The sequence below is a fragment of the Phycomyces blakesleeanus genome, assembly GCF_001638985.1.
Source record: "Phycomyces blakesleeanus NRRL 1555(-) unplaced genomic scaffold PHYBLscaffold_25, whole genome shotgun sequence".
NCBI classification, from domain to species: Eukaryota; Fungi; Mucoromycota; class Mucoromycetes; order Mucorales; family Phycomycetaceae; genus Phycomyces; species Phycomyces blakesleeanus.
This window is the reverse complement of record NW_017265158.1, coordinates 612,695-629,414: the sequence shown is the minus strand read 5'-3', so window position 1 is coordinate 629,414 and position 16,720 is coordinate 612,695. Positions and strand designations below refer to the sequence as shown.

The window sequence follows — 16,720 nt, the reverse complement described above, 5'->3', positions numbered from 1 at the left end:
TTTGGAAATGCCTCTTGTATGCATGAAAGGTGTCCATAACCTCGGGGGAGACACTCTTAAATCGTTTCCCATTGCCTTCGCCTGGGTTTCGAATGAGAAACAGGAGACCTACGTTTGGTTCCTTGAGCAGCTCAAGGCACTTGTTTTTGAGAATAAGAAAAGCAGTTCTCTATTTGTAACAGACAAATGTATGGCCTTAATGAATGCACTTGACATTGTATTCCCAAAAAATGTCAAATTGCTATGCTACTGGCATATGTTGAATAGCATTGAGAAAGTCTTCGCTGGAAAACTCAAGTCAGTTGCAGAGAAAGAGGTCCTTATGGATTATGTGAACTCCATGATTTACAGCAGTATCAGAAGGGATTTCGAAGTTGCGTTGATGAAGTTCAATGCAGTACCTTCTGGTTGCGAAGTAGACGAAGGAGGGTCCAAGGTAGATGCATTGGTTTACTTTGCCAAAAGATGGATAAAGTGCCAGGAGAAGTGGGCAGGATACCTGACCAGCCAGTAAATGCATTTTGGGTGTACAACTACCCAGAGAGTCAAGAGTGCACACCAAGCTTTGAAAAGAGGGATATCAGCAATTTCGTCTTTGGGGCTTGCATTTGAAGCTGTCAACTCCTATGTAGACAGGCTCGAAAGAGACTTCAATGCTATAACAATCAGGGAATCGACAACTGTTGATGTCTTGGTTGGCCGCAACAAGCAGCTTTCCAGGCTTTTTATGAAAGTCTCTAAGAGAGCATTGCTTGTTATTGATCAAGAACTTTGCTTGATCAATAGAGACAATGAATTTTGTCATTGCAAAAACAGGTTTGAGTTCGGCTTGCCCTGCAGACACTTGCTGCCAGCTGGAAGGGAGCTCACCCTTGATGATGTTCCTGAAAGATGAGTCATAAACCATGTTCTAAAAGAGACATCTTTCGAAGAAAGTTGTACAGCACACGTAATTGCCAAGAGGCCAGAAGAGTGGATGCAAGAGATTGTAAAGCTTGAGGCTCTTTTCCGCTCTTGTGAGGGCAGCCAGCAAGTGGCCAACCTCCTTCAAAAGATCAAGAAGGTTGCTTCTGAATTCGAAGGCAAAACTGGACACCCTTCGATTAACTTTCAAGTCCCAGAAAAAATTAAATATTCTGGCAGAAGAAAGGGTGGTGCACGTCCCAAATACCTTCTCAAAGACTTTGGTCAGGCAAACTGGAGGAAGATCAGTGTTTCGTCTGGTCATGTAAGATAAAAAAAATATAACATAACAAAGTACTAATATGTATCTTGAAATACTAGGCCGGCCTTAAGGCAATGGTTAGGTTAAGAGCTAGAGCAAGAGATAGAAAGTCTGCAGCTACACAAAAAACAAAAAACAACAAAAAACAAAACAAAAGCAAAAAAGAGCCTCTCGACCTAAGTAAGATGCTTTTTTATTTTATATATAATTGAGTTTATGAAAAAGAATCTTGTCATATATTTACATACATTTTTTAGTTGATGCTACCAAAAACAAAATAAAACAAATTAAAAAAGAGCCTCTCGACCCAGGTAATATGTGCTTTTATTTTAGAGTGTAATTGAATTCATGAAAAGGAATCTAACCTTATACTAATATGCTTTTTAGTCGATGCCACCAAAAACAAAACAAAAAAAATAAAACAAGAGCCTCTCGACCCAGGTAATATTCTTTCTCATTTTTCAGTGTAATTGAATCCATAAAGAGAAATAGGGTTTAAAAGACCCACTACAGCTCAAGAAGATTACCAATATGACTATCGCACCTCTGTTGGCAAGAGAGTTAAATTCCAGCCCGGTTTTCCTGTCTCTTATGAGATAGTCAATGACGTTAAGGGTGGGTTTAACCTTACTGCTGATGGATGGTGTGGTTTTCGGGTCCTTGCCTATTTGATCTATAAAGATCAAGAAAAATTCCCTCTTGTAAAAAGAGATATGCTTGCTACCCTTCCAAAATACAGCAGCATTTACGCCAGCACGTTTGGAACTGATGTCAAGCAATTAGAAGCCATTATAAAGCATGGTTCTGATCTCTGCATCACCAACTCCAACTCTGACTCCAACTCCAACACCAACACCAACTTCATCCCAGCGTGTTTAGATGCCAGTATGTGGTTTAGCACATCTGACTGTGCTCAACTAGCTGCGGACACCTATAAGCGACCAGTCTGCGTCTACTCAGACAACCCCAACACCCCTTCCGTATCGTTCCTTCCCTTTACCCTTCCCGAAAACATATCAAAACATCAACAACCTCTGATTTTCAATCATGTTAACAATAACCACTGGACAACAGTACACCTCTCCCACAATGTCTCAAGGAAATGGCTAACCATTCCTGAGTTATTCTTTTTGGGTTGTGTCAGAAACCAGATTCCCGACAACTTTGATACTTACTGGAACAAGTTTAAAGAGTTCAATAAGTATGATCATAGAAATGCAATGTTCTTTTTTTTTCCGATCAAGAGGAACATGTTGATCTCACTATAACATAATCTTTTTTTCTTCTTTTTTTCTTTTATTTTTATTATATTTTTCTTTATACTTCATTAGCTAGACAACTTATTATTTATATACTCATTTACTCTTATATTTTATTAGATATATAATTTTTTTTATCTTTATAACTCTTATCAATCTGTTTCTTTGCGTCAACATAAGCTATCTATAACTTGTGGATTAAATGGCTCTCCGCTCTGTTTTTTCATAGAAATTATTTATGGGAAGTACGTTACCCTACAAGTTACACATATATATAGCAAATTAAAAAGCATAAAAGCTAGGTGGTATTATACAGATAGAGCCAAATTACCTTCAGATTTGTTATATTATATATTTGCATCTATCTATTTCACCAATTCAAATGTTGACTTTCTATAACTTTGGATTCAAATACTGTATAAATATATGTATGTTAGAAGTTTTAGTTGAATTGAAAATCTAGATCATAAGAAAACTAACATAATATCTCCAAATTTATATTTTTTCAATAAAATAAAATATTATATTTGCTTGTAGAATGACTTTTTTTTCATTTGCTTTCTATAAAACTTTTATTGGATGTAAATGTTATCTGAATATATAGAACTAAAAACTTTTTTTTGGTCTTTTATAAATATTTTTTATTTTTTTGTATTTTTGATAAAATATCTCATGTACATGTTGTAAGAAAATGATAGAAAGAGTTTTCACAGAAGAAATAAAAATAAAAAATAAAAAATAAAAACATGGATTTGGTAAAGATATGTTAGCTTAACTTCTATGCAAACTTTCTTAGGCATAAAAGGCTTCATTATTTTTATATCTATTATGAAAGTTTTTGAAAACAAATGAAAATTATATGGATTATAATCTTTTCCACTTAAATCATATAAAATGAAAACATATGATTTATGTCTCAAGTTAAATCATAAAAATATGACTCATTAGCAGCCACAAATATGTGATTTGTTAATGAGAGCCAAATAAATCTTATATCTTACAAATACTCAATTTTAGTTACCATTTTTGTATAATAAGTTGATACTATTTCTGCTTCTTTACCTTATAATCTTATATCATAATTATAGTAAGAAGTAAATTTATTAGTATTAAACTATTAATTATGACTCTAAGTAGCTGTCACTTTATTTAATATATATTTTTTTTATGTAAACTATCACTGGAAAAATGGGTTCACATACACATGTGTAGGAATGGATATACCAATGTGTTTAGTTTAAAAATATGCATGGATTTGGGTGACCTGTAAACTATGGGCAGAGTATCTTAGACACTAGGTTCGTGATGAGCTGAACACTAGTGTGATGTCAAAGCAAGATGCCGCAGTTGTGACCAATTTGTATTCTCCATATGGTAATTACGTATGTTCACTATAGACGTTTGTGTAAAACTTATAGTTTTATTAAAATACTTTAAAGTGCGAGCTGATCCTGGATCTGATGGGGTTCCCCTTACTATAGTTGCACATATCTTTGACACTAGAGTATAGGTACCTATACACTACTTTTTGTTCAAATATATCCAACCACAAAAGCCTCTTTATTGCTCTCAGCCTGTAACATACTCTCGTAAATTTGATATCCCATAATTATTGAGTTGTTTTGGTCTCATTTAAAGTTTATTGAAAAAGAATAATAGAATAATTCTAGGTTGATGGTCTTGTGATAGTATTATATATTTTGGCTACTTCTTCCGCAGGCTCCTTGATACTGTTTTATTTTGAGGATTGCTGCATAGAAAAAAGCACTAAAAAATGAAAATAATGGGCTTTTTTTGCTAGGATGCAACAGCCTTTGAAAAAATATGGGCAATATATTAATTATATAGTTTTGATAGTATACTTTTCAGTAATTTTTGCAAATCAATATATACTTAATATATACTTACATTGAAAATACTAGAAACAAATGGGTTGAGCAAAAAGACACTGGGAATGTTAAACATGGCGTTTGTTCCGATTTTCTTTGATTATAAAAAGGATCAGAGGAAATTAATTCAGATAAATTTGGCAATAGAATAATTAATTTACATACCCAAAGCAAAACGATTTATATGTAAACATCGATAGTACTTGTCAAGAGGTGATATAGTCTCTAGTAGAATATTGTATTATATTAATATACAGTATAAATAATATTGTAGTACATATAAAAAGAATAAAAGAAAAAGAAGACTTACTATGTCAATGATGGTAACATGGGATGATAGTTCTTGATGCATGATATGTTTGAGAGAGGGTTGTTCATCTATAATAAAAGTCATATTTTTTTAGATAACTATAAAAAGTAAATAAAAATAAAGTAAAGTAAAATAAAATATTATCATTTTCATAACTGTGTTTAATTGCAGAGAGTATTTTTGGCAATATGGCCTATAAGAAAGAAAAAAAGTAGAATAATTTTATAGGATGATAGCATAAAGTATATTTACTAACCTTGGCTAATCTGGATAGCCATTGTAAAGAGGATGCATCAGAAGAAGTTAAAACGCAAGTGTCTATGACAATATAAACAATTATTATTTTTTAGTTGTATGTATATATATAGTATTTTAAAGAGATCGTCTTACCAAAGAAAAACAGAGGGATATAAAAGTGTAAGAGAGGCAGAGTAAGTGTGTGCTTGCCTATTGCAGTGAAATGAATTAATTATTTTATTGTTTATAAGGAAGTATTTTATTTTGCCAAGAAAATATGTCTTACCAGAAAAACGCGTGAATATAATAAAAGTTGGAAAGAGAGAGAGAAAAAATGAATTCAAGAAAAAATGAAACAAAACCGAAATCAGAAAAAAAAAGAATAAAAAAGACAAAAGGACAAAACGGGAAATAGGAAGGACAAGATAAAAAAAGAAAAGAAAAGAAGTGTGTGTTTTTGAAACAAAAAAGAAAAAAAACTAATTGAGTCCAAAAAGATAATATAATGACGGATTGTCATCCCAAAGTTACAAGAGGATATTTTTGATATATTTACAGTTCCATTTAGTATACTTATATAAAGAAGTTGTTTGAAATATCATAACACTTCTTGCTTACACACACACTCTCTCTCTCTCTTACACTTCTTCACTTGCTCACATACATACTTGCTTGTACGTAAGAAATAAATCATTAATTTGAAATCAAACATTGTGAATTAAAAGTTAAAAATTAAATAACTGAAAAATATACTTTATTTAATATTATAGATCATGACTGGAATATGCCAAATTGCTCCTAATTCATCTGATGAATACAAAAATCTTTTAGCCAAGATAAAAGAAATGGAGAAATCCATGGTCGATGTACATGGTGAACTCACCACAATGCATAAAGCCATTTGTGCTGGTTTTGGACAAGGAAATGGATCCCAGACATCTGCTTCTGTTTCTCTTGATAATCTTTCTGTTGCTGCCAGCTCCATTGTCAGAATTCCTGCTGGTATTGCTCCTGAAATCAGCTGTGAAAACAAGGGCAAAGTCTTTGTAAGTATTATTATATCCAATATTCTAACCATTAACCATTTTTGTTAAATAGAAGTTGATTTGAGGGTATATGCGGAGGGACAAATTTACTTCCAATGATTCTACCCTTGTCAGTGCCAACGAGACAAAGCCAAGGTGGGAAACGGATGTCTTCTTTAATAGAAGCCCTAACAAGGAGATTGTTGCCAATCTTCTTGGTTACCTGCTCCCAAAGTTTGTTAGGCAGGGTATAAAAACAAGCGAATTCCGTACTATGGTGCAAGCTGCCACTAACGCTCGTGGAAGACGAGCTGCAAGAGAAACTGAAGTGAGTGTTGCTTTATATTTCATCCCAAATTTAATCATAGAATTAATATTAATATATATATAAAATTACAGCACTTCAACCGCCGTGTAATGGCATATGTGTTAAACAAGGATGTCATTGATGCTTTAATGAAGAGAAACTGTTCTGGGATGATGATCAGATCAGCAATGTCTGAAGGCGAGTCAGAGGATGAGTTTCCTGGGAGACCTTGCAAGTGCATTGTAAAGGTTACCCGTCCTTTTTGGAGAAGTGATGATGTAAATAATTTTGCAAGAAATAATTTTCTATATTTGAATAATATTTAACATATTATATATAAATATGTTTTTAGTTTAACAACCTCATCTTCAACATTGATGAGATTGTGAAAGAAAACTTGGGTAACAACATTTGCCAGTTGTTAGACAGAAATCTCACCAGCCTGTCTGAGAAACCAGTTCCCAATGACATCGCGTTATGTTTCCCTCCATGGACCCTTAGAGATGGGCCACAATAAAAATAATAAAAATCATTGTTTATCTCATCTTATTTATTCTCATCTTCACAAACTCAATGCTGACAATTTATATAGAGATAGTAATTATTTTTCTCTGCCCTTTTTTGTTATTGTCATTTACTTTACTTTTTCTTTTTAAAAAAAGAAAGAAAAGAAAGAAAGGATATTTATTACTGTTTTTTTTAAGCATAAAGCTTTTTTGGTAAGGCAATTACCAGTTTTTTTTGACAAGTCCTGTTGTATGATTAGCAATTGCTACTTCTAAAGAGCTTCTATATACAGACAAAATTGAATGATAGTTTGATGGCGAAGGTGTTAAGCCACAAATATCAACTCCATCTTTCTCTCATGATTTATCTCCAAGTAATGGAAGCCAGTTGACAAATGCAAATACATGTTGATAATAATGAGTGGAATCGGCTTCATAGTAGGGCAACATTGGAGGAGGAGTAAATGAATGAATGAAGATATACTTGATTTGACAAGTGAAGGTTGTTTTTGTACTTCTATTACTGCCAAGAAACAATGATTGGACATATGATCCACGACCAGTGGTGCCATTATTGCCATAGTACACTTGGCCAAGAATATTGATTGATTTTAACTTTATAATCTGATTGTCAACAAAGAATGAAGAGGCAGCAGCATTTTGATAATGGACGAAATCAGGAGTGAGGTACGCGAGTTTGTAGTATTCCAACAAATGGGGATAATCAATATCACCCATTGAAGAAGGTTTACTAACTGAAAGTGGGAAGGATGTAGGTGAGAGAGGTTTGTTGCCTAAGATAGGAATTCTGGTAGTTTCAGAAGAATCCACAAAAGCTTGCAAAACGAACGGTGGCTGAACAATTGTGGAGGAGACAGATGGCAAGATAAGAACAGGTGTGGATGAACAGACAAGTTTGGAAAGAACAGAAAGAAAGGGAGCTTGAGTGGAACATGTGAGAGCAGAATTAACAAAATCACTTTTGTATATATCTTCAATAAAGCATCTCATAAATGTGGCTTCAAAACCGTCCTTGCCATTTGTGCTGATATTCTTGAGTAGGCCATTGTATCTCTCAAATGCAAAGAGCCAATAACTATATACTGGTCCAAAATCGAGAATAGTTTCTTGAATATGGAGGTGTAAGTGCATATTACAGGTAAGGATTGTGGTGGTGTAAATTTCATTGCATTTTCACAAAATTTTTCGAGATGTCTATGGGCAGTATTAATATCATCAAAAGTAATGCTGGGCTTTACAAGGTGATGGCATGCATGGACAAAATCAACCCAGTTATTGAAATGCAAGGATGAGAGCACCGACTTCAACACCATAGGAGAATATACCAATACCTACAACTTCCACTTGTCCACTTTCATAAATACAAATTTTTTGCCAATTTTGCTTTTCAATGCAGTATATCCTCTTGATACAATCATCTTATCAGTTATCTTTTGCATGGTGTTGAAATCTCTGTCTCCAAGAACACCACGTTCAATCCACTGATCCATCATTCTTTTTGCTGTCCTCAAGAATAGGTTGTGCATGAGATCAATGATTGTTCCACATACTAGATCAAAGTATCCAAGGCGGTGCAACTGCGACCATCGAACATCATTTTTGATTTCTAGATGCTGCCTTTCTGAGATGGTAACTGCGTTCTTCCACTCCTCAGCATGCAGCCTATTCTTCTCACAGTTGCGATGACACCACTCAGACTCTTTCAATCCACAGAAATCAACCTTGTTTGTGCTGTCAAGGCAAGTGAAATGACGGTTGCACTTAAAGCATGCTCAAGTGCTATTATGCACAGTAAATCTGCTGGTCTTTCTGGCAGCTGGGATGTTGCAGGCAACCATCATCAATGCAGCACGAATCACTTCGCCAGCAGGAGACTTGAATGTTGGGATTCTTATCCCACAATACAGCTGTATTAACTCATCTACCATTGGCTCAAGATAATTATTTATCTCATCAGTTTTAGACTCCTTGGGACCAGGCATATGTTCTATGAGGATTATGTTCTCGGCTTTAAACTGGTCACTTTGAGGCAAGTTATTAATGGCCAAGTAGATTGTACCACAAGAGTATGTAACTTTATTGAATGGCTAGAACCAGTCAATATTGAGCGTCAGCATCAGCAAACAAGGCTGCTCAACAAACGAAGCACCATTACTATCTTTGAGTTCTTTCCAAACTGCAACATTGTATACATCGCACATTGTGTCCACTAATTTTGGCTCTGTATTCCATTGATGTATCTTTTCTTCGAAGCCTAGACAATTAAAAAGAATCTTGAATGCATTTTTGATAGACTGGTAATGGAAACTATGCTTGGGAACCAAAGCACCAGACGAAGATTTCTTTATCAATTCACAGTTACAAGCTGCACAAGCACCTGTCTTTACAAAGACACAGTGAGGAGGAACAGATTGATTTTTTTGTAAGTTGCATGGCAATCTTTGCAGGCCACAAATCGTCTTATCCCCTTGGAGAGCTCACAGAATCCCGTCATACACTGAAGACCAGGCAGACTCGTGGGAAGCTGGAAGTCCTGCTCGTAAATCTTTAAGAGCTCGTTGATGAACTCAATCAAGACAACTGCACCCTTGTTGACCACATAGCAGGATGCAAATAGCACAGTGAATGTTGCGATGAATCTGTGTACAGGATTCTCAGGCATACTGCTGTTTGAAAACATGTCTATTTAAAAATATAAGAAAATATTAATTTTTTTGACTTTTTTTTAGATTTTTTTTGACTTTCATATGAACATTCAGTGTCAACTTCTTCAAAATCAATATCAACAGTATCTTCAGCATTATCATTGCTCTCATACTAAAAGTCCATGTCATTGAAATCAACATCGACCTCATAGTCAACTGATATAGGGGAGATATCCAAAATGGGAAAGTCAGACTGACATGCAAGAACTTCTACGGATCCAGATTCTTGGACTACAATAGCTACAAATATGGAATATAATAAGAAAGTTGTTTTTTTAGATACCCAAATAAAAATGTCTTATACTCCGCATCAATATTTATTATATGTCTCTACGCACCTGTGTTTAATATAAAAGCTATTAGTATATAAAAATGCAAATTTTATATTATAAATGACATACCAAGTTCACTTCTGATAGCATCTTTTAAAGCTGCTTTCTTGCCATGACGCTGGGCAGTTCTCTTTGACACTAAGGTGTATCCATTATAATTTTTAATGCACTTGGTACAATAGCACTCTTCAAAGTTTTGTTTGATAGTAGAAGACATGACGTTTGTGTTTTTTTAAAAATGAAATAAAAGGGAAACAGGTGTTACATTTATCTATTCACAAAGACTTTATAGTAATAAATAAAATAACTTTTGTTGCTTGTTATATCCGAGCCAATAGAATATAGTAAAAGCAAGTTTTTTTATTTGAACACAAAAAGCGGTGCTGAGATGGAATATACTCTACATATACACTATCACTGAATTATTTTGGCACTAGTGTATTCAGGGGTGTTTTTCCAGTGATATCATCTTGTCAGTATAAAATATATATAAACAATTAAGTAATCAGGTCAATAATTATTACAGTTAGTACTGTAGATAATATCTTAAAGATTGCTAAGATAATTATATCATACTGCTGAGTAAACTGTGTCAGAGTGATATGGAGCTAAATTAGTAGGAAGTTCTAAAGCTCTAGTGTAAAAGAGAAAAGAATAGCTAAGAGCTAAAGAAGTACAATTTATGACTTGATGTCATAATTGTAACACCAACACTAGTTAAGCAGTAAATACACTCTAATAACCAAATATAGTAAAGGAAGAAAGCCTTAAGAAACTAAGACGTAATGACAAGAGCAGATTGTGTTTGCTTATAAAAAGGGACACTTTTTATTCACTACGCCAAAAAATAGGAGTTTTATAGGTGGTTTCACAGGTGGTTCCGGAGGGGAAGCCAGGGCGCGTTTTGTGTCCTTCCCCTTTTTTTCTAACTCTGAGTTCATATGCATTTTAATATATCTGTGCTTATCAGTAGTTTTAAGATTCTATTAATATATTGATAACCTTTTCTTTTGCTAATATTTGTCTTTCAATTAGACAAAACTTCTTTAAGTATAGTTGAAATATTAGATAACTTGGTTCTTAGTCCTAAGATTGATCTTCGGCTACAAATTTTCATCTTCGGACACGGGATTTAAATTATGACTATATCAAGTGTTTTGTGCAACATAAATCTGAAACACTTCCTTTTGAGGTAGGGTCTAAAGTCAATCTTTGGCTGAAATTAACTGAAAATAATTACATTTTCAGATATATGATTATCTGTCAAAAGGATCCATTATTTTTATTATTATTATTATAAAGAAGACAGAAGATATGCAGTAATGCTAAATCTCTATATTATAAGCTCTTTTTTATTCAAAATATTCCACTAAAGGGAGATACAAATATCCAAAAAAGCACCAGAAAAAGATGCGTATTGAACTGAATTCTCCATCTTATTTTCTCATATATTATGTCTTCTATTCCTCTCAAAACAGCTGATATATTCGTTGGGTCCATTCCAAAAATAAGAGACATGCCAAAAAGACGTTCAGAAGAACTGTATTAATATATCAACATGGCATAGCCAAAGATGTTGTTGACTCTTATTTTTGAAATATGACAGGTTGATTCCAGGCCAAGTACCATGGTAATACTTTTAATCTCTGACATAGAAAATCTGAAAAGTTCAATAGATTAAGCTTCGTTGAGTAAGTATAACTCAAGTCTGTTATATGCTATGTTATGGTTCCTTTTTCACATCTCAGTTGAGGCATAATTTTCAGCTTGTTCTTGAAGCTCTCAATGTCTGTTACAAACTACTATGCAAAGGTAGAGTTCTAAAGACATTTGATAAAAGCTTTATAAGACTTTTTGAACAATTAAAAGAGTATCAGAACAAAGTTCATATAAAAAATCCTGCAATGCATATATACTCTATCATTATTGTGGCCTTTATAAAGCAGATACTTTTGAAGAATATAAGATCGACTGGGTTTTAATGAGCACTTATATTAAAACCGCGACTTTTGGCTTAAGGACCAAGTTATCTATTATATGTCATTGGTTACTACTAATTCCTTATTCTTTTAATTTGGATTCTTTTAAATATCTCTTGCTTAATCATTGTTTTTATTGGATAAGACATAATTGCACTGTAGTGTATTTTATAAAAATACATTTTTATTGGTTTCTCAAATGGATATATTTTTTATTTATTGTTTTTATTGGTTATTATTACAGAATTACATTTTATATATCACTTTTATTGGCTGTTATGATAGACATTACATTTTATACATCATTTTTATTAGTCATAGACAGTCAAATACATCATATATTTTTAACATTAAATATGCTACTTTACGCTGCAGCAGATAGTTACTTACAATTGTCTCCTTTGATGATCTTTCCAGAGATAACTGACTCTTGCAATGGATGCCCAATTTTGATGGCATCTGGCGAAATTTACACCAACCCTCTTAAGCATGTTTGCATGTTTATTGCAAATCATTGTTTGATCACATTAAGATATGGACCCCCAACTAGGACGAGGGCCAAAAGCTTGTACAGAAGGAAGGGTGGCTAACTCGTTACATACAAGTTTCGTACAGGTCCTGAGTGTTGCTTTTTTGGATGCTGTAACCTTGATTCCAAGATGTTGACTCATCATTTGGTAAACATGTTCTAAAGTGACATTACAAATGTTGATCACAGGTTTGAAAATAAACCTACTTGAAGTCTATTGAAGTTAAAGTTAGTTTTCAGCAATACTGTTTTGAGTTGAACTTACATTAATAAACAAAGAGAGATTTTGCTTTGGAGATCATTTGATTATTATTTCATTTCCAAGGCTGTTAATATCCATCTTCATTTGTTCTTGGTTAGCACATAAGACAGATAACTGAAGCTGAATGGCTAGAAGTAAAGATTCAATGATGTTATCTGTGTTATTCATATTGCGAATATTGTTTACCTGAGAAAAAAGATGTTGTTGTGAAAATAAGATATAAGGAAAAAAAATTCGATTATCTATTATTAGTTTCATAGCAATATAGATTAAATCTATTGCGTTGGTTTCAGTGAATATCAATTTTGCTTACCGTGCTTACATGACAACATGATATATATATGTTTTACTTTTTTCTTCTGAGCTTATATTCAAGTTACTGCACCATTATTGTCTTCAAGTTAATCATTATAAAAGAGTTCAGACTTGAAAGCAAATATCTCTATTCTTACTCATACTTCAAAAGAATAAATTCCAATTAATAAAATTTCTATAATCACAAAGCTTTCCTACCACGAGTGCAGTATCTGCCACAAACACTACACAAACAAAAAACTTGTAGCCAAGTGTGAAGTTCAGTGCCTGGAAAAAGTTTATAAAGAGATGAATAATACCCAAAGTTCGCAAGTTGCTTCTGTTTCTGAGCAAAGTAATCTTATCTTGAATTTTGCATCTAGCTCAACCTTGGAGTAAGTCTACAAATTATAATGATGCAACTAAATAAAATATATTAATTATTTAATAATTAAACAGAGAAAGCACTAACATGAGCATCAATAAGAATATTACTTCTTCCATCATCAACAAAATTGATGAGCTCATGATAAGAAAGATAAATATACAAATGCATCCAATGTACTAATTATTGTTTATTTTATTAAAGTATGATATTGAACATGAGGATTCTATGGAAAATGATTTGGCAATCATGGATGTTACTGAAAATTCTATTGACAATATTCCTTCTCAGTTGGTCTATGACTTTAGTGCTTCTGTTTCTGTTCCTGGCTACAATGATGCAAAGAATCTCGAGCTTATGAAGATCATCAAGGAGTTTGGCATTTCCCAGAAGGCCCACATTAGTCTGGCAAAACACTTTAATGATATTCTCAGCACGTCAAACGAGATTTCGTACAGAGCTTGCTCTCCTTATCTTGGTACCAAGCTTCTTTCCCGCTTTCTTGGTGTCAAAGAGGATACATACCACGTCTGTCACAATGAGTGCATGTTGTATAATGACAATCAGCAAACAGAGTGTCCATATTGTGATGAAGCCTGTTACAAGACCAGCAAGAGAAGCCAAGATGCTGGTAAGAATCCAATTCCTGCCAGCACAATGATACATCTTCCTCTAGGTAGACAGCTTGCAGCTGCTTTGGCCAACGACCGCACCAGAAAAGAGATGCTGTATTGTCACCATCATACGCAGAAGGCTGATGGCAGCATTTCTGATGTCTTTGATGGACAGACATACCAGTTGAAGAAACATCTTTTCTCAGGTGAAAACGACATTGCCATTTTGCTGTCTGTTGATAGCTTTGCTTCCCATAGTGTTCCGGGTTTGGTAACCATTGTCCACGTTACCAACCTCAATCTTCCCCCAATGATCCACTATGGGTGCAGCCATATGATCCAAGTTGTGATCATCTCTGGTCCCAAAGCACCCACCGACTTCTGGTCATTTCTAGAGCCTGTTCTGAAAGAACTTCGGGTTCTCCAAGCCAGTGGAATGGTTGTGAAGACACCATCTGGAGATATTAGTGCAAAAGTTCATGTACTAATGACAGCTGGTGACATCCCAGCTCTGGGAAAGATGGCTTGTAATATAGACCATATGAGTAAGGATGGCTATCACATTCGCCACATTGTGGGTCAATCTTCTGGCCATGGCCAATATTTCCGAATTCCATCTGCCATTACCATGCACACACCAGAAAGTTTCAAGCACTTTGATGAGGTGGCCTCATCTAGCAAAAAAGGGTTAACTGGCCAATCTCCCTTCTCCTTACTGGATTCCTTCTCTGCTCCATTCTTCTTTGCATTGGATGAAATGCACGGCATTTGCCATGGCATTGGCAAACAAGTCTGGGGGCTCATGTGTGGCAAGTATGGAAAAGATCATCCTCTCTCTCTCTCCCTTGCTGCTCAGAAAGAAATTGGTACTGCCATGGTGTCAACCAGAAGAAGTATTCCAACATCTTTCCATGGTGCATGGATCAACATTGCAACAAGATCAGAGTACTTCCAGGCTGTAGACTGGGTTGACTTCATCTTATTTGTTATCCCCATGCTTGTGGCATAGTGTGTCCATGACCAAGCTGCTCATAAGGCATTGCTTGATCTGGTGCAGACATGCAACCTACTCATGAGCTGGGAGTTATCAGCAGAGAAGAAAACCTTGATCCAAATGTAATCTTTAATTATAATTAATATTATTATTTTATAACTTGTGTTAACTTATCTTTTTTTTTAGAAATCTCATCACATGAAATGCGTATCTGGAAGCCTCGCTAGCTAAAGGAGAGGTCCAGCTCAAGGTCTTTACGATCAACCAGCACCTCCTGCAGCACTATCCCACAATGATAGAAGCATATAGTCCCCCCAGAGTGTATAGTGCACGATCTGTGGAGAGGGCGATTGGGGAATACTTGCGAGCAATAAAGAGTAATTCAGAAATTGGAATCAACGCTGGCAACATCATGCTTGGCTTGACACAGATTCGACAGATGAGAGTTAAAAATTCAATAACAACAACAGCAACAGTAACAGCAACAACTCTCCTTCAGTATGACGATCCCTCTGCTGGTTGGCCAATTGACCAAGAAGATAGTAATGTTGGTACTAATTCTGACATTGAGTTCTGGGGGCCTTTGAGGAACAGAATGATTGTTGATAGTTTTGGAGGCATTTCTTGTCTTCCAGAGCTTCTTCAAAAGTTCTACGAATCAAAGGAGGAAGAGTGTAGTATGATTGAAGCAGCCATTAAAACAAGCCATAAGGCATTTGTAAATGGTTATGTTATTGACTCTGCACTCGACCATAATTGTGTAAGAGAGGCACATAATGTCAGACTTCAGGTTCAGGTTGATGAGAACCGCAACATTGGGCAGAGCTACTCTCCAATCTATAAGGATTTCTTTGGGAAGGTCGTTGTTTTCTTTGAGCACAAGCTCAATAACAAGAGATGACTGCTTGTCCTTGTCAATGTTTATGCAGTTCGTTTGATAAATGGTATACCAGTTGTTAACAATGGGCAAATGAAGCCAAAGGTAGTTTACCTGGCAGATGTCAAAGAATTGGTTGGTTTGGTGAAGTCGGACGCGACTATAAATACAACAACAACAACAACAACAACAACAACATACATAGTGTGGCCAGAGCTTAACCGCGGCCCAAAATTGTCACTTGGTTCTCTTGCAGACCTATAATTTTTTTTTTCTTGTAATACATTATTTTTTTTCAAATTGTCTTAACATATTTTATCCTCCCAGCAAAAAGTTTAGATATTTTTCTCTCTTTTACCTCTAACTTTTAATAGTTATCAATTGCAATCTACATTTACTAAAAATGTAAAATCTGTAGTTAAAACGTACTTTTGTCTATCAGGAGATTTAATTTTAAGTGGTCAATCTGCTTTTTGTCAACCTTTTCAAAAAACAGAGATTTTCTAGTTTCAAATTGGATTTTTGGTGATTTTTTAATTATTATAGGCCAAAAACAAAGTCACAAATACAAAAAACTGCCCCTATTTGTCGTAGTGACATTAATTATCCCAAGATCACGTTGCTCTGATTAAGGCTCAGATAGGATCGATTACCTGACCCCAGTCATATAATTTTCCCGATCCAAAATAATATAAATAGCCACTGTAGAAAAAAATCTGCAAGTACTTGCAAAAAAAATTGCACATTTGCAAAAATTGTGTAACTTTGTAAAAATTATATTGACTATATCTAATTTAGGACTTGCTAAACCTATTTAGACACATTGAGACGGATGTTAAAATGAAAGCTTGATCACAGAATATTCAAGATAATATATTAGAAAATGAAAAACGTATAAGTTATATTATTGGCTTGCTAAAACCATTGAGTGCGGAATATCATCTCTGTCCTTTTTTCAAAAATAAGATAT

General features: G+C 34.5%; 7 protein-coding genes across 7 annotated transcripts; 3 read left to right on the top strand and 4 right to left on the bottom strand.

Annotated features, from left to right (window-relative positions):
- Positions 1-580: 580 nt before the first annotated feature.
- On the bottom strand, positions 581-907 carry PHYBLDRAFT_150620 (hypothetical protein; the record flags this gene model as incomplete). Its single annotated transcript, XM_018432515.1, has 1 exon — positions 581-907. One exon carries the CDS (start codon positions 905-907, stop codon positions 581-583), a length of 327 nt encoding a protein of 108 aa, XP_018286484.1.
- A 69-nt stretch (positions 908-976) lies between these two features.
- PHYBLDRAFT_173439 (hypothetical protein) lies at positions 977-2,493 on the top strand (the record flags this gene model as incomplete). The annotated part of the gene is made up of 5 exons (XM_018437031.1): positions 977-1,228; positions 1,285-1,405; positions 1,483-1,536; positions 1,613-1,666; positions 1,712-2,493. 5 exons carry the CDS (start codon positions 977-979, stop codon positions 2,491-2,493), a joined length of 1,263 nt encoding a protein of 420 aa, XP_018286483.1.
- Positions 2,494-5,693: 3,200 nt separating this feature from the next.
- Positions 5,694-6,769, top strand: PHYBLDRAFT_173438 (hypothetical protein; the record flags this gene model as incomplete). Its single annotated transcript, XM_018437030.1, has 4 exons — positions 5,694-5,970; positions 6,032-6,273; positions 6,345-6,530; positions 6,605-6,769. The coding sequence occupies 4 exons, from the start codon at positions 5,694-5,696 to the stop codon at positions 6,767-6,769; spliced, it is 870 nt and encodes a 289-aa protein (XP_018286482.1).
- A 346-nt stretch (positions 6,770-7,115) lies between these two features.
- Positions 7,116-7,910, bottom strand: PHYBLDRAFT_173437 (hypothetical protein; the record flags this gene model as incomplete). The annotated part of the gene is made up of 1 exon (XM_018437029.1): positions 7,116-7,910. The coding sequence occupies one exon, from the start codon at positions 7,908-7,910 to the stop codon at positions 7,116-7,118; it is 795 nt and encodes a 264-aa protein (XP_018286481.1).
- A 377-nt stretch (positions 7,911-8,287) lies between these two features.
- Positions 8,288-8,815, bottom strand: PHYBLDRAFT_102322 (hypothetical protein; the record flags this gene model as incomplete). The annotated part of the gene is made up of 2 exons (XM_018427709.1): positions 8,288-8,539; positions 8,570-8,815. Coding segments are annotated over 2 exons (498 nt in total), but the record flags the coding sequence as incomplete, so codon positions are not given.
- Positions 8,816-11,172: 2,357 nt separating this feature from the next.
- Positions 11,173-12,918, bottom strand: PHYBLDRAFT_68999 (hypothetical protein; the record flags this gene model as incomplete). The annotated part of the gene is made up of 6 exons (XM_018442040.1): positions 11,173-11,356; positions 11,443-11,476; positions 12,186-12,254; positions 12,409-12,538; positions 12,773-12,828; positions 12,900-12,918. 6 exons carry the CDS (start codon positions 12,916-12,918, stop codon positions 11,173-11,175), a joined length of 492 nt encoding a protein of 163 aa, XP_018286479.1.
- A 2,247-nt stretch (positions 12,919-15,165) lies between these two features.
- Positions 15,166-15,774, top strand: PHYBLDRAFT_68997 (hypothetical protein; the record flags this gene model as incomplete). The annotated part of the gene is made up of 1 exon (XM_018442039.1): positions 15,166-15,774. The coding sequence occupies one exon, from the start codon at positions 15,166-15,168 to the stop codon at positions 15,772-15,774; it is 609 nt and encodes a 202-aa protein (XP_018286478.1).
- Between the last annotated feature and the right edge of the window lie 946 nt (positions 15,775-16,720).